At 36.4% G+C, this 23,781-nt stretch overlaps 2 protein-coding genes across 3 annotated transcripts in view; both read left to right on the top strand.

Moving 5' to 3' along the window:
• The window catches only part of LOC132111812 (serine/threonine-protein kinase D3-like), a 177,685-nt gene that overhangs the window by 96,968 nt on the left and 56,936 nt on the right, over positions 1-23,781 (top strand). The window contains 2 exon segments of the mRNA XM_059519417.1: positions 11,627-11,758; positions 13,484-13,641. Coding sequence (XP_059375400.1) covers positions 11,627-11,758; positions 13,484-13,641 — 290 coding nt within the window.
• LOC132112133 (THAP domain-containing protein 11-like) lies at positions 2,830-5,078 on the top strand. 2 transcript variants are annotated; one of them, XM_059519712.1, is made up of 3 exons: positions 2,830-3,135; positions 3,299-3,473; positions 3,878-5,078. In XM_059519712.1, exons 1-3 carry the CDS (start codon positions 2,931-2,933, stop codon positions 4,137-4,139), a joined length of 642 nt encoding a protein of 213 aa, XP_059375695.1. In that variant the 5' UTR covers positions 2,830-2,930; the 3' UTR covers positions 4,140-5,078. The 2 variants fall into 2 exon arrangements, with proteins under 2 accessions (XP_059375695.1, XP_059375696.1); XM_059519713.1 differs by having other exon boundaries at positions 3,368-3,473.

Raw genomic sequence — 23,781 nt, forward strand, 5'->3', positions numbered from 1 at the left:
GATGATTAGGTTAATAGCTTGTTAAGAGAACCTTTTCATGATATGCTAATTGTTTGAGATAGGAATTTTGGGTTTTCATGAGCTGTATGCCAAAATCATCAGTATTAAAACAATAAAAGACCTGAAATATTTCAGTTGCAATGTGCAATGAATCTAAAATATATGAAAGTTTAATTTTTATCATTACATTATGGAAAATAATGAACTTTATCACAATATGCTAATTTTTTGAGAAGGACCTGTATAACCAGCAGTGAAATGTGACTCAGGTCCGCTCCATGGACAGTGCAATTATTAAAGACATGTTTTGTGTCTTAGGAGAATGTAGCCTACAAATGCTGCTGTTTGCACTTTTAAGGATTTAGTGCTAAATAAATAAATATAAAATAAATCTATCAACCTTTCAGAATGTGTTTGTCATCTTTCTGTTTTCCCTCCTGGAAAACACAGGAAAATGTCTTTATTATAGGACAGGGCTCAACTTAATTATTAAGTTCATGTTACTTAGAAGTGTGTTTTATTGTGGCCAAAAAACTTCTTCACCTTACTTAAAACATTATGTTGGCTCAACTTAATTACTTGCATTCATGTTGGAAATTATTGAGTTCATGTTACTTAGAAATGCATTTTACTGTGGCCTAAAAACTTCTTCACCTTACTTAAAACCTTATGTTGGATCAATTTAATTACTTGCATTCATATTGAAAATTATTAAGTTCATGTTACTTAGAAATGTGTTTTATTGTGGCCTAAAAGGTAATTCACCATACTCAAAACATCGCTTTGAATTAATGTAATTCTGCCAGTAGTCTTAACATAAAGATTCTAGTGGAAAACGTTAACATATTTTTTTTTGTTGACCCAATGTTTTATTTTTTAGAGTGTGGGTTCCTTTACTGAAATGGACTGTTCAAGGATAATCCTACACACACAACAAGAACGAGCACGATGCATGCACACGCATAACAGTACGAAAACTCCCGCTTAATACAAAGAGTGACGATGGCGGAGAGAGCAAAACGTTCCAAAGTGTGGTTATACTTCACTAGAGTTGATGCAGACAACGCTCGTTTTCATAAGTGCAACAAAATATTTGCATGTAAGGGCAGAAACACAAGCAATCTGTCAAAGCATCTATCAAAAGTGCATTATGTTCAGACATAGACATGCAATGTTTTCGACTGCCTAGCTAGCTCGTCTCTGGTTGTCGCCCCATCTACGTCAGGTATGTATGCTGAAACCATGTTGAATCAACGTTGTTCACGTCATTTAAAATAAATGTAAAATTTCCTTGGTTTGTTAACCTTACGTAGAAATTCTGTTGATTTCTTTTGGGAGAAATGAGATAATGAAATCAACATATTTTCTACTTGTTTTTAAAATTCCAAATAAAGAAAAATCAGTATGTATCTTTCTTCAAAAGAATGGCTAAAGAGTCCTTTGCAGCCTACCTACATGCCCCACCCGTGTTGCTTTCACACAGAAGGCGACTCGGCAATGTTCCGGCAATATGCTGGGTCGGACGTGCAGTGTGAAAGGGGCTTAAGAGTAGTAATACCGTTAAAACCTTAACGATACCCATCCCTACTTGGCATCCTGGCTAAATTCGCCCATTGGCCTCTGACCATCATGGCCTCCTAACAATCTCCATATCCGCTGATTGGCTTCATCACTCTGTCTCCTCTGCTATATTTTCAGATGCGCTCGTATCAAACTACTGTAGCTATCTATATCGATATAAATGGTATTGCCTCATATCGAATCGCTTTAATCTTAATACTCTACTTTCTTGAGTATAATTAAATTGTGGTACTTTTATTTTTATTTGAGTAGAATAAAACTAAAGTATTCAAAAAATACTTGTGCAAAAAAAAAGAAAAAAATGGAAAAGAGCGAGCCGGCGCTTGACGGGCACTTTTCCAACTCCTGTGATTGAGCCCTGTGTTTCAGCCAATAACAGACAGGTGTGACTCAGGTGCAAAACCAACTATTTTTGAGTTCTTGAGTATTTTGACTATTTTAGTAAATGTGAGCTATGCTCTGATTTTAAATCATAATTTTGTCAGCTCCTGAAATGGGTCAAACCGTCGATTTTATACTCAGTTGATAGTAGGATGCAGTAATTAAATGGATGGAGTAAGAACAATGTAAGTGTCTAAATACATACACATAGTTCAGTTGAATGTTAAAAATGTTAATGCATCGCCCTCTTTAACAGTGCAGTTAAACTAAATGTACAAAGCTAAAATAACCTCAACATTAACAACAACACTGAATGCATGCCTTTTATGTGCCTCTGGCTGATAGATCAACCTTGATTTATCTGTCAATCAGATGCATTTAAAATCACTTTTTTTCTTTGTGCGTGCTATGGATGTATGAGCACATGGGTGTATAAACAAGATGTCTATGTATGACCGGACGATTTATTCATATCCAAAATGAGATGATATGGACATTAAGGAGTGCTAAATAGGGCTGCATGATAAATTTAAATGGAATCAAAATCTCAATACGTCAGAAACAGCTATTGTCATGCCTATCTTTCAGTAAAGCACGGTTCTGTGATCAGCAGTAAATCTCCATCCAAATGCCAGTTAGGCTCTCATGCTAAAACTCCAAATGCGCCTTGCAGAAGAAACCCAGGAAATGCCTATAGCAGTAGCTGGATAAAAATAAGATTTAATTGCTTTTATTGATTCAACGTGAGTAATAAACGTGATTATGACAATTGATGGTTTACCTGAGTAGTTATTATTATAACTTTCATTAAAAAAAATTATATTTATAATGCAGTGTGCCTTTATCACCTCTTTATAATACTATAGAGTTCCGGGGGATGACGTAGTTACGTGACAGGAAACCGTGCGCACCGCCATTTTGGCAGTACTCGGCAGATTGGCATACTGTTGTGGTGAAGGCGGCTAAACATGGTCGATAACTGTTGTGCACCAGGTTGCACAAATAAACGAGGGAAAAAGAAAGGTACGTCGTTTTACCGCATTCCTAAAGATGCGGAGAGGCGAGCTAAGTGGATCAGCGCTATTAAAAGAGCCAGAAGCAAGCAAAACAAGACTGAAAGATGGGACCCCCCAGCCGTTGGATTCCGCTTGTGCAGCGATCACTTCATATCAGGTAAGTTACCGAACATAAGTATCTTCATTATTTAATAGGCTATAATTGTGGTTTCTGATCAGTTTAATACTAGCTAACGTTAGTTGAATTATAGCATGCAATTCGATGGGCTAACAATGTCATGAAAGCTAGCAAGTGCTAATGTAGTAAGTTTATTTTGTAGGGAGAAAGAGTGATAATCCCTTGAGTCCGGACTTTGTTCCATCTATTTTCAATTACGTTCCATCTCCAGAGAAGAGGAAAAGAAAAATGAGACTGGAGGTTTTCAACAGACGACAGAAAGCAAAGCTACAGAAGATAGAGCAGACAAAGCTATCTGCGAAAGCCATCCCTCCCAGGTGAATATATCAAAGTTTCTTAACCTGTTCAACCCCACTTCCATGGACTTTAAAATTATAAACCAAAAAGTTTTCGCACAATTCATTGTAGGTTTAATAACACCTAATGAGCTAAAAACCATAACATCTGTGACTGGTTTGAAATCATCACACACCTCTACCGACTTGCATTTGGCAGCAACTGACTATGCATGTGATTGTCACAGTCATTGTCAATATTTACCTGGTAGGCAATCGATAATATATATTATGATGTAAATGTGCTATACGAATAAGATTTACTTACTAATGAAAGCTAGTGTATATACTGCAGAAAACAGAGAGTGATTGACAAAAAAAAAGACAAACTGTCATCAGTTGTGTATACATATACTCTTAATCTACTACTTTTGTGTTTTCACCAGAGCATCAACCGATTGTCCCCAAGACAGCAACAAGGATCCTCCTGCAGACCAAACTCCCACCACGGAGCCTTTGAAGGAATCTACCCATGAAGAACCTGGAAATGATGTCCAGCCTGTTCTCCATGAGGATGATCCAGCAACTCCACCATGCAGCACTGAAACCTGTGGTAAACACGTCCAATCTCTTGAGCAAGAATGCCAAGCTCTGAGGACTGAAAATATGTTGTTGAAGGAAAAAATGAATAGGACTACACTAAATTAAATGAGCTTGCATAACGATGATAAAAGGGTTAATACTCTCACTGGTTTATCAACATATTCAATTCTCATGACAATTTTTCATATTGTGGCTCCTTTTGTCAAACTTAAATCTTGTTTAACAAATTTTCAGCAGTACATGTTAACTTCAATGAAGCTTAGAATGAACTTGTCCTTTGAATTTTGGGCTTTTTATTTTGACATTGACTCAACCACTGTTTCAAAGCTCTTCAAACACTGTATTAGTGTGATGCATTGTAGACTGGTGCCAAGTCTAGTGTTTTGGCCTGACAGAGAAACCTTAAGAAAATCTCTTCCATATGCATTTCGAAACAGTAGCTTTGAAAAGACTGTTTGCATTATAGATTGTTTTGAAATATTTCTAGATAAACCCAGTAGATTGCTAGCCAGTGCTCAGTGTTACTCCTCATACAAATCACACCACACAATGCAATATTTAATTGCAATTTGCCCTCAAGGTTCCATTTGTTTCATTTCCACTGGATGGGGAGGTTGCACAAGTGATAAGTTCATAACAGAACAAAGTAAATTTTTATCTCATTTGCTCCTAGGGGACGTTGTTTTAGCGGACAGAGGTTTCCTGGTTAAAGAGTCCATTCAGAGATGCAAAGCTGAATTAAAGATTCCAGCATTTACTCGTGGAAAGAAGCAGTTAGATCCTGTTGACTTGGAGAACACCAGATGTCTAGCCTCTCTTAGGATACATATAGAAAGAGTAATAGGAGTTCTCCGTCAAAAGTACACAGTCTTGCAAAGCACTGTCCCCATAAGTTTCACAGACATAGACAGAGAAAATGATGTTACCTACCTTGACAAGATTGTGAGCATATGTTGCGCACTTACAAATGTGTCTGAATATGTAGTGCCCTTCCAGTGATGGGATGTACAGTAAATTGAACTGATGTGACTGGCTACAGATGTACTCAACCAGGAAATAAACCTTTTTGACTCTCACTTCTTGCTTCCTTGTTGTGACATTACTTTTGATCACTCGCTATTCTGACATGGTAACATTCTGTTTATAGATCAAGCTGAACATCCACCCATTCTAACTGAGTTCCACTCAAGCAAATATTTGTTCTGGTGTGTTTGATATGAATGACCTACCCATGTTTAATATCGATATTGATTGCTACAGATACTTAATACTTATGATGGGGAAGAGAACAACATTGGTTTAACAACTGTTTATTCAAAATAATTGAGTACAGTATCAGCTACTACTATTAACTCTTCATTAAGGATTTTTTCTTGTTTGGGCATTGATTACTTTTCGGTAGCTGGGACATAGCCACTGTTTTGGGACCCTTTTCATGTGAAGGCAGGTTTGGTGAAACTTTTTAACTGAACAAAAACCTGATGCACAGACCATCATGTTCCCTGCTTCTGGCTCACGGCAGTAGCACCACTGTTGTTGACTATGATCAGCAAATGCTGCTGGTTTTGGTGCAGAAAAATACTTGGCTAGCAGCTCTGGGATGATACATTTTTTAAAGAAGTCACAAGCACATTCCAATTCTTTGGCAAAGAATGCCACATCAGGTGTGACACGTTCAACAAAAGGTGAAGTACTTTCTCTTTCAGTCCACAGAATGAAATCACAATATTGTTTGTCAGTAACAAATAGCTGCATCTGCACTTGATAATAGTATGCATGGTCCCGCTTCAGTCTAATTTTTCCTTGCGCATCTTTTTCAAGGCAAAAGTGTGCAACAGAATTTGCTGCCTCATTAACAGAAAGGTCCTTTACAGAAAATGGGCACTTAATTTCTATGACACCTGAACCACAGCAGCTGCAGGAAACAAAGCCATCACCCAATAAATGGGTGCAGGGGTGAAATCCTGAATCCAGCTGTTCCTACCATGACATCCATGTGTGAGAGGCGATGCTGCATTTCATAGTATTTTCTTGCCAATTCCTCGTGCTGACATCCCCATCTGAAGAAACAACAATAACATTTAGTTTTGGAGCTCGGTGGTGTTTTAAGCCCCCGATGGCTCCTTAGAGGCAGCTAACCCTACCCTCAACCTTAAACCTACCCATCCCCTCGCTGCCTGGAAGGTGCCGTTGGGGGCTTAAAACACCAAACACCAGTTTTGGACAATAGTAATGCCACCCCACATTGGTACCTCCCTGCTCTTTCAAATTGATACTACTTGGTTTTACACTCCTGCTGTTTTAGAAAAGTACTTCCTGTATTTACCCTCCCTGTTCTTTTACATACATCACATTAACTTGATTGTACACCATCTGGAAATGACAATTTTATACACAGGAGCAGTTACACACTGCATGCCCTATTTTACCCTAACTCTTCTATGCTCATGAATACCTGGTAGCCTCACTGGTGAAACTATGGGACTTTGGGTAGCATATTTGTCTTATCAGAGACACTGCAGGCTTTCTGATGTCTGACTTTGTGGCTGCTCTGAAGGTAGATCCTGTTACCCTACCACTCCTTTGCTCAAACCAGATTTTGGACTTGGACTGGGCTCGGGTCTCCTCCTCTACAATATCACTCTGAAAACATGATCGAAACTGTTACACATAACTTTTTAAGTTAGCACAGATTTTAAAATTAATTTGCTATGTTTTCAGATCAATATATTTGTTTCCTTAAAATTGTAATTAACATAAGTGCGTAACATCTGAATCATAAATCATTTATTTCTGTATAAAATAATACTACCATTAAAAACACATTTGTTTTTCTTTTTTAATCAATGTAGAATGTGTAACTTAAAAATAAACAGATTAGTGCTCTGTTTTATTACAAGAAATGAAAACCAGTGCAATATGATGAATGTCCAAAAGGTGAGAAAATATTTGCTTTTAAACAGTGTGTGTGTCTGTGGTTGGTTGACAGTTGTAACGGTTTGACAAAAGCACAGTGTTGTGTTTTACACAAATATAAGTAGGCTAAACACTTTGCAGTTTGAATAATGTCCAGTATGAACAAAATCAAAGAGTATGTTTTTATGTTTCCACTCTTTGATCATGCCCATGCCTCTCTCTCTCTGACACAGACTACACACATTCCAGCAATGATAGATAACATGTTCTGTACCTGTTTTTTGGTCACAGTTATGTCTTCAAAAAGTGCTTCTGCTCGATCTTGTAACTCTGCCAGGTTGAAGTCTCTTAACTGCTTGTTATACAGGTTTGTGAGGGGTTCTGGTACATCCAGCATGACAGCCTTTGGCACAGAGGATGCTGCATACTCTTTGACAACAGACAGGACTACTGGTTTGATGATCCGCTCCTCTTGTGTGCGGCATTGGGAGAGGTTGTTGTAGAGTTGGGCTTGCTCAGCAGCGGTCAGAGGTGGGAAAGCTGGGGAGGCAGAATGACCTTTCGAAGATTTTCCTGTTTTATATTGTTGAGTGTTGTTAAAAATTATGTCCTTGCCCTGCTGATACTCCACTTTCTTTAAAGAGTCCTCACTTGGGGTGGCCCACTTGCACTTCTTAGATGTTACAGCTATCTCTTCTTTTCTTCCATTGTTATGCTGCCATATGCTGAACAACACAGCTGACACATGGGAGCAGATCTCACCAAGTCCAGCTGTGCAATTGCAGTGGGCTCCCAAGACAACCCCATCATTCCTCACCACCAGGCACGTGCACACATAGACATGAAAGGGGGCTTGAGCACCTGCCCTTTTTATTCCTGGAGAGAAAGTGCCCTTTTTTCTGGGATGCTTTTTTTTATTTTTGAAAAATAATATATATTTCTGTTTGCACACAGCTTCCCTGTCAAACAAATATATTTATTGAAATATAGTATCTAAATATCAGGTCAGGAGTTCTGAAGCGCTCTCTCTCCCTCTCCCCCGATTGCCAAACCCGATTGTATTGCTTCTGCTAAAGGAAATAGTCCGCTCCATCTCTACGGTTAGAATCCTGTGAGTCCATAGCAACGCTCTGTTTTTCATAGCAACGGTCTGTTATACTCCACACAGCGGTCTGTTGGTTATAACAGACCGCATTCTACATTGGAATTCAACCAAGCCATGTAATAAAATAAGTTAATAAAATAAGCATATATCACCACCAGGGGATATGCTTTAGTTATTTTGTTTATCCTATTTATTGTTTATGCATTTCCCTGTCAATTAGATGCAAATGTGCGCATTTTAACTAGTAGACGCCTAATTTGCATACAGAACGTCCCCAGTAATGACTTGCATCAAGAGTCTTTCCCCCTGAAATTTAGAAATCTAAATTGGTGAATTTAGAAGACATCTACAGATGCAAACAGATGGAGGATACACTCTAAAAAATTTGGTAAATCTGAGTAACTGCATCTGGTACATTAATAAATAAAACTGAGTAGAAATAAGTTAACATTAAACTTTAAAAATAACAATATTTATAAATTAACTATTTAAGTAATTTAACTTTTTTTATTTCCTCGAAACCTTGATAAAATAGTATTCCATACAACCACAAATACATACATGACATTGGCTTTTATTGAATTTTTACTCAATTATTTTGGTAAGTTTAATTTTAAAGTGTTATGTATTCTGATAACACCAAAATAATTAAAACGATGTAGTGCCTTGTGCAAAAATTAACAAATTATTAGTAAAACACGCCCCTCTTTTTGATGCAGTTATTTAGGTTATTCTAAATATGAAGAGTTCAGATGAAAAATCCTCTAAGTGCCATCTGAAATTTCCTTCAATAATGATCATTTTTATCAAGCTTGTATGTTTATGTTCACTTATTTCACATTACTGGCAATGAAAATTACCTATTAATTGTCATTTAAGTTAAATTACTGAACTTAAATACGAGCTTGAAAAAAAAAGCTCATAAGAAAATTTCAGATGGCACTTAGAGGCTTTTGCATATGAACTCTTCATATATACTTGAAACTAGTAGCATAGAAAATGTTTTCAAAACATGCAGATTGTGGAATGGTTTCCTTTGCTGCTCTATAAACCTAGTGAATACTAAGGAGACCATGGTTTCTGTGAACTGATTATTTTGTAGACATCTTTTGAAAATGAAACAATTGCGTGAGTTTGAGGAAGATAAAATTAATTAACTTTTTTAATTATTTTTTTTTAAAAGGAAGTCAGAGTTGCGTTAATATATATATATATATATATATATATATATATATATATATATATATATATATATATATATATATATATATATATACTTTTTTGTTTAAAAAAAAAAAAACCTAATTATGAGAAGTGCCCTTTATTTCACTTGAGCCCCTGCCCCTCAAAATGTCTGTGCACGTCCCTGCTCACCACCATCCATGGCTTCAACTGAGGGTCATTAAGCCTTTGGGAATGATTAACCTATACATGAAATTAAAAATGTCAGCTAACTTGGTTGAGTACATTAAATATACAAACTAACTACAGATAGACAGACGCACCGCGGTAGCTAGCCAAGCTAACGATACACTACTACTTATTAAACTTGGACACTTACCCTTCCAGTGATGACGCAGCATTTTTTTGCTTGAAGATTCCACATCTGGATGTTCGTTACGAAACCAGAATGAGTCCATTTGTAACCCTCCAGGCTTTTGTAGGCTTTTAGAGAGTCACCCGAGTAGGAAGATGGGAAGTTTATCAGGTAATTGTATATATCCGGATACTGCAGATCTGGGACGTCTTCTTCAGCGGAGATACTTTTGAAAAGCACCCCGGGGGCATTGTATGGGTCGGTAATATTTAACCTATTAAATTTTTTTATATAAAGCTCAATGTCATTCGAATTAAAGTGAGATGAGTACTCCGATGGCTTGAAAGCTTTGGCGCTGGCCATTTTACTGCCAAAATGGCGGCCCGAACACTGGTGGTCACGTGGGGTCCGGAGCTCTATGAAATATGTTGCATGCTTTATTCTGTGTAAGAAGCCACATCATCTCACAGAAGGATTTATTTCAAACACTCGACTGACATTATGAAGTGAGTTTGGAGTAAAAATATGTTATTAAATGTGGTATTTTTCACATGCTTTCAGATGGAGCAGCATTTACTACACAGAGGCGTAGTTCACTGGGAAGCTATGCAAACAGCTGTTATTATCGTGAAAAATTTCTTAGATTTCATAATGAAATTGTATTTTTTCATAGTATTATATATATATATATATATATATATATATATATATATATATATATTTTTTTTTTTTTTTTTTTTTTTATTTTTTTTTTTTTATAATCATTATTTATCTTATTGGAATCAAAATAATAAATTGACAAGAATCGGAATCATAAAAATGTAAATGATGCCCAACCTTACCCATACACCATTTACCCATTATTTTTTACTGGCACATTTCAATTCACAATGTTTTAAACCCTTTCTTTTCTTTTAAACCCTCACTTACCCTTATATGCTTTTGCCATTCTTAAAACAACCACATAATCTTATATGTGAATGTACTTTTCATAATTAGTTATAAAACAGTTGCTCCTGGTAACAGGGATAGGTAGTATGTTTGCTTAACATAGCGTCAAATTTGACAATTTATGAGACTACCGTAGATTCAAGATTTTTATTCATCACATACACAATTATATAGAGCATATAACCAGCAGTGAAATGTGAGTAGACGTTATGTGTGTTAAAAGAGAAAGCAAAAGTAAGTAAAAAAAAGTAAATAAAAACACAATCTGAGCGAAGCGACCAGGACGGCGTCCGAACTCGGCAGCGCCATTTTGGAATATCCAATATCAATATCCAGTTTCTAATATCATGTTTTGCTCCAAAATCACCATATAACATCAGTCATGTTTGAAAACGTTACCTTCTGTGGTTCTATGTTGCTTCTTATCACAGTGAGGCAGAAAATATTCTTTATAATAATCTTTACTGTTATACAAGCTATGTCAATTAGCGTTGTATTGCAATTGCTTATTGTCTTCCACATTTCAACAAAGCATCTCTATCTGCATGTTATTAAACTGTAGTGATATCTCATGCATTTGTCCATATACACAAGGATTTCCTTGTGAAACCAACATTAAAGTATTTTCATGCGCTTTCAGATGGAGCAGCATTCACTACACAGAGCCATAGTTCACTGACAAGCAATGCAAATGGCTTTCATAATCGCAGGATGATTTCTTCGATTTCAATATAATCATCTGCCATTATTAATGCAATTTTGTGTATGTTGTCAGTAAACTACGGCTCTGTGTAGTAAATGCTGCTCCATCTGAAAGCCACGTGATGGAGATTTACTACTGATTACAGAACGGGCTTTACTGACAAGATGCGCATGACAATTTCATTCGATTAATCGTGCAGCCTATTGTGAAATATTATGACTGTTACTCCCAATTATATGCAGCAAATGCTGACTAATGTTTTATATGTATTTTGTTCTTTTGATTCATTTTGTGCTCATTTTGTATTATTTTGTTCAGTGTTTTTTTGCATCATCCATTCTTTTGCCTGAGTTGTCTTTTAAGTTGCATTTTGATTACAGCTCAAGCTACAGTGGAAGACTTCCAGATCCGACCACATGCGCTTTATGTTCACTCCTACAAAGCGCCCACCTTCTGCGACTACTGTGGAGAGATGCTGTGGGGACTCGTCCGACAGGGCCTCAAATGTGAAGGTAGCACACTCATTTCCTCACTGCCTCTCCAGTTGCCAGAGTCAATAGGGTTTATCACTGCTGATGCATATCAATTAAAAGTTAAGATTTTAGAATTTTTGTTGTGGGTGAAATGGTGTTGTTTATGATATTAATAATTAAACTCTGTCAAGGGAGTCTACCATTGTCTCAAACAGGCTTTCGCAAGGAGAAAGAATACACTTTTCAGATTTTCTGTAAGCTGTGCATGAGAATCAAAAATTTCAACAATCATGTCTCATGATTGTGACTGTTGGATTTTGGGTCTATTTTTAAATAGATACATTTAAAATAAATAAATAAACGTACACTTAAATAAATATAAATATTTAGATTTCAGTATCAGGACCATGAGTTAAATTGCAATTAAAAGACGTCATGCATATTCTATGGATAACAATCAAATCACATATATTAATATTAATAATATAAACATTTATACTACCAGTAAACATTTTGGAATAAGTACTTTTTTTTTTTTTTTTTTTTACCAAGGCTGCATTTGTTTAATAAAAAATATAGTGAAAACAGTATTGTGAAATGTTATTATAATTATTATTATAATTTATTTAAATACAATTAAAAAAATCATTCTGTGATTACAGAAATCATTCTAATATGATGAATGTATGATTTGGTGCTTAATTCTTATTAGTACTAAGTTGTTAAGTACTATTATCAGTGGTGGAAAAGTTTTTGCTGCTTAATATGTTTGTGGAAATCACGATACTTGATGAAAAAAAAAAATCAGGATTCTACGATGAACTGAAAGGTAAAAAAAAAATAAAATAAAAAAATATAAAAAAATAAATTATTTGATAAATGTCACTTTTCATCAATTTAATGCACTTTTTTTTTTTATATAAAAATATGTATTTTTTTCTTACCCCAATATTTTGAATGATATGTATTGTGGTTTCTAAAAACAATATTACGCGTTAAGCATTTTCAACATTGATCATAGAAAGAATGATTTCTGAAGAATCATGTGTTGCTGAAGACTGGAGTTATGATGATGAAGATTTGGCTAACATTTTAAAATATATTTAAATAGAATATATATATATATATATATATATATATATATATATATATATATATATATATATATATATATATATATATATATATATATATATATATTTTTTTTTTTTTTTTTTTTTCTATTTAAAATCTATTTATTAGTCTTTATATTGCAATATTTCAAAGTATTGCTTTTGCTGTATTTTTTATCAAATAAATGCAGCCTTGGTGAGCAAAAGAGAATCATAAAAACATCAAAAAATAAAAATGTATTCTTCCAAACTTTATTAGTGTATATGCCATTTCAGTAAAATAGACTCAAGTTGATAAAAACAAATTACATAAAGTATTTACTTACTAAAACAACAACAGCAACAACAAAAAAACACATTTGAAATTAATTACTAAATAATATTCTAGTTTCTATGTAGGTATCTATGTACACATGTTTAAGTGCCCATATGTCTAAGTCTGTAAAGAGAAGGGGGAACCCTCTGCTGGAGTTTAGGAGAATTCGCCTTGTGTTTGTCTGTGTAATTTTATCTTGAATTCTTAAAACTTATACATGATTTTTATCTTCTTGACCTAAACACTTATCATATACCTTATCTTGTTATAAACCAAATCTCAGGTTTATTTCTGATTTGAATCCTGAACACTAAAGCTTTCTTTGTGGATTATTAGGATGTGGCCTGAACTATCACAAGCGATGTGCCTTTAAGATCCCTAACAACTGTAGCGGTGTAAGGAAAAGACGTCTTTCGAACGTGTCTCTGCCCAGCCCGTCGCTGTCTGTTCCTCGTCCTGCTCCAGCAGAGCATGTTGTCGTGGCCCTGGAAGATGTGAGGAATGATTTATTATTGTTATTATTATTTTTTTTACATTTGCAGTTGTGTCTTTTTATTTATGTCTAAATTCCCCTTTCTTTCTCTCTCTCTCTCTCTCTCTCTCTCTCTCTCTCTCTCTCTCTCTCTCTCTCCCTCTCTCGCATGCTCTCACTCACTCACTCTCTTTCGCTCTATCTATATAGAAACACTATAATAAGTTATTTATAATTAGAAAAATACCCCAAGCAAACTTTACCAACATTTATTGTATTTTATTATTATTATTATTATTATTTTAGGTTTTAAATTATATAACAATATATTTTTGAAATAAATACATTAATAAAAAACACAAAAGTTACAAATAAAATGCAAATAAACTTAAAGGGATAGTTCACCCCCAGGGCATCCAAGATGTAGTGACTTTTGTTCTTCAGTAGAACACAAACAGAACTGAAAACAGTTAAAAATCTCATTTGAGTGAACTATTCCTTTTAAATGCAAATTAAATTTGTATAAATTAGTATAAACTAGCTTACTAAGCTAAGACTTCATACTGGCCTCAGGTAAGACTTCGTACATCAGCAGACAATCACCTAGACACAAGCTTTTTAAAACTTTTAGCCAGAATTATTTGGTTAAGAATATTAACAAAAAGGTTGTATATTTTCATAATTGCTACAAATTTTCCACATAATTTGGGCTTAGAAACGTCCCGTGACGTCATCGTAATGCACATTCAGTCAAAGACAGGTTGTTTTTCAGATCAAAAAATGGAATGGACAGCCTTGTGTTCTCATCATGACCAGTGTATAAAAGCTACACTGGATAAACAAACCGAAAGGGAAACTAATCTGCGCTACTAGTTTGGGCTACGCATCGCAGACTGTTTATCTGCTAGAGCTGGAGCCGTGGGCTGATCTCGATCACGCAACACTGATATACACAGAGCTGGGAGATACAGTGTGAAGAAAGCAGTCGAATTCGCCACAGAATCTAGTCTGGTTAAAACCAGACCCTTTTCAGTTCGGTAAGACAGCGATAACATCTTTTTTAGATATGAAGGCAATCAAGTGTTGTTCTTTGCTCGGGTTTTAACGCAAAGTTAAAGTTTAAATCACTTAAAACAGACGCGATAGCAGTTTCGAACGAATGTTCCTCTGCAGCATCCATCTTTGTAATGTACAAAATCTGCTTTACCGTCGCTGCGCTGTCGTCATCGTGTAAACCCCGCCTCAACGTTTCTGATTGATGCCGCGATTTCGGCGGCACAGAAACGAGCTAGATAGTCCTCTTTGCCAGACTATTCTGTAGAGAGCATTGAAATTCGCCGGAAGTAGTCTGGGTTTTCCCAGGCTACACAGAATCAACATTTCTGTCAAATCTTGTGAGAAGCATTCAGATTCATTGAAGAATTCTGTTAAAGCTGATATCAGAACCAGGAAAAACGTTGTTCAATAACCACAAAATCTCCACCACCTTTCACCAATGATTTAACATAGTAAAACTACAGGAACAATTGTGGCAGAAATGGTCTAATGATGTTGAGTGTTTTTAAATGCTTCGCACAGATTTTCCCATCACTTCAATGTTTAAGTACAGTGTTTCCCCTAGGTTTACAACTTTTGGGGGGGGGGGGGGGGGGGTGTTGGTTGGGGAAAATTGACACAGACACAAACACTTAAAGGAGTCATGGTGTTCATATGTTTCTTTTAATGGCAGCAGTGAATATATTAACTGAACAATTATTTGAACTGTACATTAAACTAAACATATAATTTATCCACAAAGTGTGCAGCTTTTGTCACTGCAGTGTATCTTTCAGAAAAAACAGAGGCAGAAAAACAAAGTTTATTAAGACATGTGGGATTGCTTTAGGGCTGTAGCTATCGAATAATTTAGTAGGCTAATCGAGTATTCTACCGAAAATTCCATCGATTAATCGAGTAATCGGATAAAATGGTTTTTTGCTTAATTAAAGTGCAATATTAAATATGCAAGAGAAAATAAGACTCACTCTCTTAAAATGAACAACTAAGTTTCCTTTTTTAGAATTTTTTTTTTTAAATGAATAGAATACAATGCATATATAAAATAAACATTTAATTATTACCCATTGTTTCTCGGTCTGTACTTTTACTGTCAACAATGACAAAGTAGACAGATGAATTAAGTGCAATTAAGTGCCATTCATTTGAGGTTTTAAATAAAGCATTTTCTGAGATGCAAAAACAAATAAAATTAATTATTTTCAAAGAAATTATAATTTAAGTATCAAAACTAAAGCATACATTAAAATAAATAATAATACAAAAACACTACTTTTTAGTCATGCAACTTAACTTTCAGAACTAAAAGTTAACTAAAAGTTAACTAAAAGTTCTGAACATAAGCCTTTACTGTCTTTGGAATGCTTTGTAGCATTTAGGAGGCACAAACTAGAACTAAGGCTTGCCCTGCGCTTTGAAGCAATGTTTCCGGGTGCTGAAAACAGACGCTCTGCTGGAGAGGATGTGGCTGGAATACACAGCATGGTCTTTGCCAGCTTTGCCAGTGTTGGATAGCACGCTTCATTCGTTTTCCACCAAGACAGTGGATTCTCCTTTTTGGACAGGGGATGTTCTCCGAAATACATCAAAATCTGTGGAATAAAATGTGTTTTGTTTTGGTTATTTATCTTTGCAAAAAGTTTCTGTTTTAAAAATGTTCTATTATGTGAACTGCCTTATTGTGGAAATTATTAAATAAGAGCAAAAAAAAAAAAGATCTTGCCTACCTCCTTCTGCACAGCTTGGTTTAACTGCTGCTCCTCATCTTCCTCATCACTGGAGTTGGAGTCTGATCCCAGTATGTCGAGGAACAACACTCAAAAAAATGAAATGCTGGGTTTAATTAAAAATATTATGTCAACAGGTTCCACACAATTTAAGTAATCTCAACAAACAATAATTTAGTTCATTTTACAAAAGAAGTTTAAGTAAACTTAACTTAACAAACCTTAGTAGAGTCAACAAACAACAATTGAGTTAATTGTACATGAAAATTGTAATTAATGATGACAGAATTTTTTAATAATGCCACTTTAGAAACACCACCCCCTTTAATTAGGATTTAATAAATCCATAACACTGAATCAGTAAATAAGAGTGCAGCTGCTCAATAAAACTCAACATATAAACCATCTCTTAATTGCAGTTCATCAAACAGATCACAAACATGTTTGAAACGCAATGTTGCATTTCCAACCATTTGTTTGTACGCAGGGCTGGACTGGGACAAAAAATCGGCCCGGGCATTTTTGCCCAGACCGGCCCACTATATGATCATAAACACCACCCATCTTTGCACGCCCTTAATTATATGCATACCAACTCCTATTCATTAAAACCACTAATGCCATGTAATGAGTGAGTATAGGAACGAGTGAGAGTTAATAGATGAAATAAGTAAAGATTTTATATTTATTAATACAGTTGAACTATACTCCACAGCGGTGAATCCTAAAACAAGCTATAAGCGGCTCTGGCATAGCAATACCAGTGTTTCTTACAGGATTTTTGTTAAAACTATGGTGGTGTGTCCTTGGTCCTTCTAGGGGGGTTGGGGGGCATGCCCCCCGTGAGAAAATTTTGTGCATTTTAATGTTAAATTCATTAATCTGGTGCACTTTGAGAGTTCAAAATTAAAAGCTCCAACCCATATTCAGTGTGCAAATTAAACAAAGAAAAATTCAAACCTCTTTTAGTTACAGTGTCTATTTACATTACAATTATACATAATAATAGTTATAATATTAATCCAATGACAGTAAAAGCCATATTTTGTAAAACAAATGCACAAAAAAATAAAGGAAACTTTCTTAATTAGTTGGTCCAATTTCTATACTTGAAAGAGATAAGCACATGATCTTTTATTTTGACGCAAACTGCATCAAGCTTTTATTTTGGCGGAAAACATGGTTTACAAATGCCTCTTATTAAATTTCTAGTGAATTGCGGTAATCGTCAACTATGCAGATGTGGAAATAATCTACACTCATGACATGGCCTAAGTGTTTTGAAAGTAGTTATGCTTACCGCAGGCTCTACACTTTCTCATCTCTCTCCTGATCCTCCGTCCTCACTATCATCATCTGCCACAGGAGCTGATGAAGGTCAGAAAACATATATTTTGACACAGTTTACAGTGTCTGCTTTAATGGCCTGGTTCTATTTTTTCACGCTATTTATCTGCACATTAATTGCGTTTCTTCTCCATCTTTTTTTACAGATACACACTGACACTGCTGCCGCTCGCTCACTCGTTTAAAGTTGTGATTGGGCCAGCCCAGTGTCAATCAAGAAAAGAGCCAATGGGCCGCTGATCTACGTGTTTCATGGGCTGGTCTGTCAGAAAAAAAAACTAACACTGACTTTGACCAATGCATTACACCGGCACAAACCCAGCGCCGCCAATTAAGCAAAGCAAAACAAAACAAAACGAATGGGCCGCTGATGTACAAATTTTATGGGCCGTTTAAAAAAAAAAAAGTATGAGTATGAGATATCGGCCCAAAAATCACGTCAGCCCACCGGGCCCGGTATGCCCAATGGCCAGTCCAGCCATGTTTGTTAGTGATGTGTCGTTCTTGAACGATTCGTTCATTTTGAACGAATCTTTAATGTGACTCGGGAAGAACGAGTCGTCTCGGGGAGTGATTCGTTCAGTCGCGCATGCGCATTATTCTATAGGTTCTGTTCTAGTAGTAGTGATTCACCTGTCAGTCAATGCAGTCTTGAGCCGGAAAGAGAATTGATTAGTTCATAGTTCGGGTCTATCGGGTTTTTGACTCGTTCCTTAATCACGTGACAGCCCCATACGCTAACCCAATGCAGTCTGAGCCAGAAAGAGAATTGATTAGTTCATAGTTCGGGTCTATCGGGTTTTTGACTCGTTCCTTAATCACGTGACAGCCCCATACGCTAACCCAATGCAGTCTGAGCCGGAAAAAGAATTGATTAGTTCATAGTTCGGGTCTATCGGGTTTTTGACTCGTTCCTTAATCACGTGACAGCCCTATACGCTAAAACCATAGCTAAAACCAATGCAGTATGAGCCGGAAAGAGAATTGATTAGTTCATCTCATGAGTCTTCGGGTCGAGTCATTCCTTAATCACGTGACAGACCCATACGCTAACAGTAAAAGAATGCAGTATTGAGCCAGAAAGAGAATTGATTAGTTCATCTCATGAGTCTTCGGGTCGAGTCATTCCTTAATCACGTGACAGACCCATACGCTAACAGTAAAAGAATGCAGTATTGAGCCAGAAAGAGAATTGATTAGTTCATCTTTCGGTTCTTCGGGTTGTTCGTTCTTTTGTCCCATGATGTGACAACATTGGCTAGAGTAATTATTAAATCAGATTGTCTGTATAAACCATACTTTTGTAACATATGACACTTTATAAACATTAAAAAAAACCCTGTATACATACTTTTGAATTGTTGTTTATTGTTTATTTTTGTGCCAGAAAGCTTTGTAACAAAGAGGACAACTATTCCAAATAAAATCTAAATAATAAAAAAGTAAATAATTAAAAATAAAATTAAAATTAAAAGATAATAAAAGCCACAGGGTCTAATAACCTTAACAAATGAACTTTAAAAGTACAATATAAAAAAAAAAGAAAAACTAAATATTGCACAACAAGCTTTGCTTTTTTAATATAATAATTTAAAATGAATATGTTTTAAAATAAATAACACTTTTGTGCCAAAATAAAAACTTTATATCAAAGAGGATAACTATTCCCCAAATAATTTTAAACCATTTAAATAAAAATAAATGAAAATTAAGAGATACTAAAGCTACTGAGCCTTAAAACAATAACAAATTACCTTTAAAATCACAACAACAACAACAAAAATATTGCACAACAAGCTAGTCTTTTTCTAAATAAAGAAAAATAAATAAGCTTTAAAATAAATAACACACTGTGGCTATATTTTTAGGACTTGCTTTAAGGCATGTTTGCATTAAAAAAAAAACAAGCTCTCTGACCTTGGATGGGCTGAGTCTGTTTCTTCTATCTGAGATAATCTGCCCAGTTTTAGAAAAAAAATCTTTCAGATGGCACAGATGTGGCCACAATGCAAAGTCTTGTCTTTGTGACTTCAGAAAGGCTTTTGTATACTGGTGAACAACTCCTCCACCAGGCCAGAGGGTCTGATGTGCGGGGTAAGAGTGGCTCTGCAAGGTAGGCCTGCACCTTTATAGCATCTGAGGTCTTAGAAGAGGTAGCAGAAAGCCTCAAGCTTGCTACCCTCTAGTCAAAGTCTTCCCAAAACATGGCCCCTGCACTGGCAGTCGCACCAGGATCTGAAATATCCTCCTCACTCTGAGCTGGGTTAAAACTGTTAAAACTGAAGTTGTCATAACCTTAATGTTTTAAACTAACATTAATAATTCAAATTCAAAATTTTATTTGCTTTTAATGTATATGTCATTATGTCCTTTTTTGAGCAATCTTCTTATACATATATTACACCAATATGTCAAGTCTGCCTAGGAATAGCAATTATTATACCAGAAAACTCAAAATTGGAGTAGTCTATAAATACTTTTTATTGTAAGCTTGGATTATATTATTATATAGCCTAGTGTTTATTTACCGATAGACAGTCAAAAAGACAAATTAATCAATATTTTATTTATAACAGGGTTTAATTTATTTATAAAATAATAACAAACCACAGATCCTCAACAAACAGTAACAAAAACACAGTGACAGAAAATGTCAGAAATAGCGTATGGGTCTGTCACGTGATTAAGGAACGAGTCAAACTCGACCCGAGACCCGAAAGACTCATGAGATGAACTAATCAATTCTCATTCCGGCTCAAGACTGCGTTAGTTTTGCGTATGGGGCTGTCACGTGATTAAGGAATGACTTAAACCCGAGGACTCTTGTCAGATAAGAGGTGAGCTAATCACAGACTAAAGACCCAGGTAAAGAATGAATTTTTTTTCTGTATCTTATAGCATTTTAGTTTTGTATTGTTTTTAGTGTGATCAACGTTTGCGTAAGTACTAGATCTGTTGGGGAAGTAACACATAACATTTTCATTACAATTTGCTGAAATGAACAAAATGAATGAAATGAACGATATGACTCGAAAAAAGATGCGTTCATTTTGCTGAACGAGTCGGTAAAATGATCCGAATTTCCCATCACTAATGTTTGTATGTTTTGTTCTAAAATATATCAGAACAAGTTCAGTAAATCAAACATGATTTTTTTTTATTACTCACGTACCTATCTAATGGTGCTACACTTCTGCAAGAGGGTGACAGAACAACAATTACCCATAATACACTGCAAAATCCTCAGCCAATGAGATTCAAGTCTGTATTGGTTTTATTAATCTGTTACTTTTATGCAACAATGTTATGTTGGCTGAACAAATAATTTTTAAGTAAAGCTGACAATACACACTTTTTTGTTGAATGAACTAGACTAAATTAAGTTCACATTGTTACGTAAATTAATTTTTTTAAGTAATCACAACATGAATGGATTAAGTAAAATTGGCAAAAGTGAAAGTACATTTGTTTGAGTGAATGTGACCTTCTTGAAATGCGCTTCTGGAGAGTTGTGTGCTGTGCTGGATGCTCCATTTACTCTTGCAGTGGGCTGCCTCACTTGCTTTTTGTTAGCAACAGCTAGTGCCATGGTTTGTACTGTGCTTTGGACCTTGAATACTTGGTCAGCAGTCAAGAACTTTAGTTTTCGAAACCTGGGATCTAGAGCAGTAGCAAGTAGGGTAATGTTTAGAGATTCAGGTGTAAACTCTGTCAGTCCTTGCCATCTTGCTGTGATCTGTTCTGTCGCATGAGCCTGGACTCACAGGTGCAGTCTCAGGATCTGGACTCTGTACGGTGATCTTAAGATTGTGCACTAGCTGTGGAAGTGCAGAAAAAGTGTAACATATTGCTGTCCGCTCAGAAACACTGTTGCTGCTTCAAAGGGCTCAAGAACCTGGCACAGCTCTTCAATCAGGCTCCACTGTTCAGGCTTGAGATCAAGGTACTGTTTTGCTCTCTGAGTCACTGCTGGGTCAGAGAGTGTAGCAGTCACTGGCCATCTTTGTTCTAGCAGCCTGGACAACATCTGATAGGTGCTGTTCCACCGTGTGCATACATCTTGCACTAGCATGTTTGTCTTGGTGCCCATTTGCTTCTGCTTCTCCTTCAACTTGGAGCATGCTAATTCACTCTTCTTAAAATGTTCAACAAGGCATCTTACAGAAGCCACACACTTGGAGATAGCTTGGTGGATCAAAAACAACCAAGTTGAGGGTGTGCCCTGCACATCGCAATGATGCCCATCCATGCCTTTCTTGCAAAATCGTTGCTGCTGCTACGACATTAGCACCGTTGTCGTGAACAACAGCCTTGATTTTCTCTGGTGGAATGTCGAATTTGGCAATTACATCCTCACTCTTGCCACACAGCAAGGGAGAGAGATGGCGGATGCAGTAACAGCAGTAGCAGCAGTGGTAGCAGTCGCAAGGGGATGTGAACTGCTACGGCAAACAAACAACAAATACGCAACATTTCAGGCGTCTGCAGGTCTGATATTTGTCCAGTACGGTACAATACTGACTTTCTACTGGCTCCGATTATGCTATGTGGCAGCCCGACAAAGCTGCCTCATACGGACAATAAACAAACGCACATGTAAACGCTCAAACCCTAGACATGACCAACGCACGCCAATGCAAGCTCCATCAAAGTCTGGGTTTCCCCCTACTCTATCACGCGGTTTCTTCGGCATGATTTTTGTCCTTATAACGGGCCTGCACGCTGTTGGAGTCCCTGTTTCTGTCCGCGATCGCCTACCCTACAGCTTACCCGGCTGTCTGGGAGGTGAGGAGCCAGGATGCCTGGACCTACTGGATAAATGGTCTGCAGCGCTACCGGCTGTGATAGACGGGGTGCTCCGGGAGCCGAGTTATTGCACATCAGAGACTCATGCCTGGAGGATCCGCCCTGTTGAAGTTGGAACGGGGGTCTGTGGACGAGCCTGGAGCTGCGCTGTGCTGTGGCCTGCCTCGAGGAACGCCAGTAAGCGTACCCGGTCGCCAGCGGAGTTTTCCTTACCAACGGAACTTTCTGCACCACAAACCAGTTCCCCGGTTAACAACCCACACCGTTCTGACCACAGGTTTGTGTCCACAAACTTTGATCAAATAGTTTCTCATCAGCCACTGGTTTTCTCCACACAAACTATTATTTTTCACCGATGGGAAACTGATGTCAAACCAAATATTTCCAACGAAAAAGAAAATAAGTCTAAACACATTTTAAGTTCATCAAGACTTTTAATAATTTTTCTCTTGTTTATTGGAAATGTGGAGCTTAACCCGGGGCCTGACTTAAATATTTTAACAACCTTAGGCATATTGCACCTGTGGGGTTTGTATGCATATGCAAATTATATTAGATCTTTTACTGCCATATCACAGCCACAATGTACGAGTATACCTATAACTTGGGGCTGCTTTCCCCATTCCCCATTCATTATTGCTTGTAATAAAGATTTACATGCAAAAGGCACGAGAGTCAACTGTTTCTGTCAGTGGTGTTTTAATTTTCAATATTTGCAATATTCTAACAAAAAAGTAGGCTAATTGTTGTGTTTAAATGTTTTGCCCCTTGTTTGAGTAGCTTATTATAAAAACCTAGAAGCAGGGCTGGGAAGGTTACTTTTAAAATGTATTTCACTGCAGATTACAAAATACAAGGGGGAAGTCATGGCCTAGTGTTTAGAGAGTTTGACTCCTAACCCTAGGGTTGTGGGTTTGAGTCTCGGGCCGGCAATACCACGACTTAGGTGCCCTTGAGCAAGGCACTGAACCCCCAACTGCTCCCCGGGCACCGCAGCATAAATGATGCCCACTGCTCTGGGTGTGTTTACGGTGTGTGTGTGTGTGTTTACTGCTGTGTGTGCACATTGGATGGGTTAAATGCAGAGCACGAATTCTGAGTATGAGTCACCATACTTGGCAGAATGTCATGTCACTTTAACTTAAAAAGTAATCAGTAACGTATTTCATTAGATTAAAATTTTAATTTAAATACTTTAGACTACTTTGAAATACTTAAGCTTTGTA

Source organism: Carassius carassius, chromosome 31, assembly GCF_963082965.1.
Source record: "Carassius carassius chromosome 31, fCarCar2.1, whole genome shotgun sequence".
Classification (NCBI taxonomy): Eukaryota; Metazoa; Chordata; class Actinopteri; order Cypriniformes; family Cyprinidae; genus Carassius; species Carassius carassius.

What these genes read in the sequence shown, in the direction of transcription:
- LOC132112133 (XM_059519712.1), top strand. Translation starts at nt 2,931, where the DNA reads ATGGTCGATAACTGTTGTGCACCAGGTTGCACAAATAAACGAGGGAAA. An exon ending in CAGCGATCACTTCATATCAG is followed by an intron (nt 3,136 to 3,298) that starts GTAAGTTACCGA and finishes TTTATTTTGTAG; the next exon opens with GGAGAAAGAGTGATAATCCC. An exon ending in GCGAAAGCCATCCCTCCCAG is followed by an intron (nt 3,474 to 3,877) that starts GTGAATATATCA and finishes TGTTTTCACCAG; the next exon opens with AGCATCAACCGATTGTCCCC.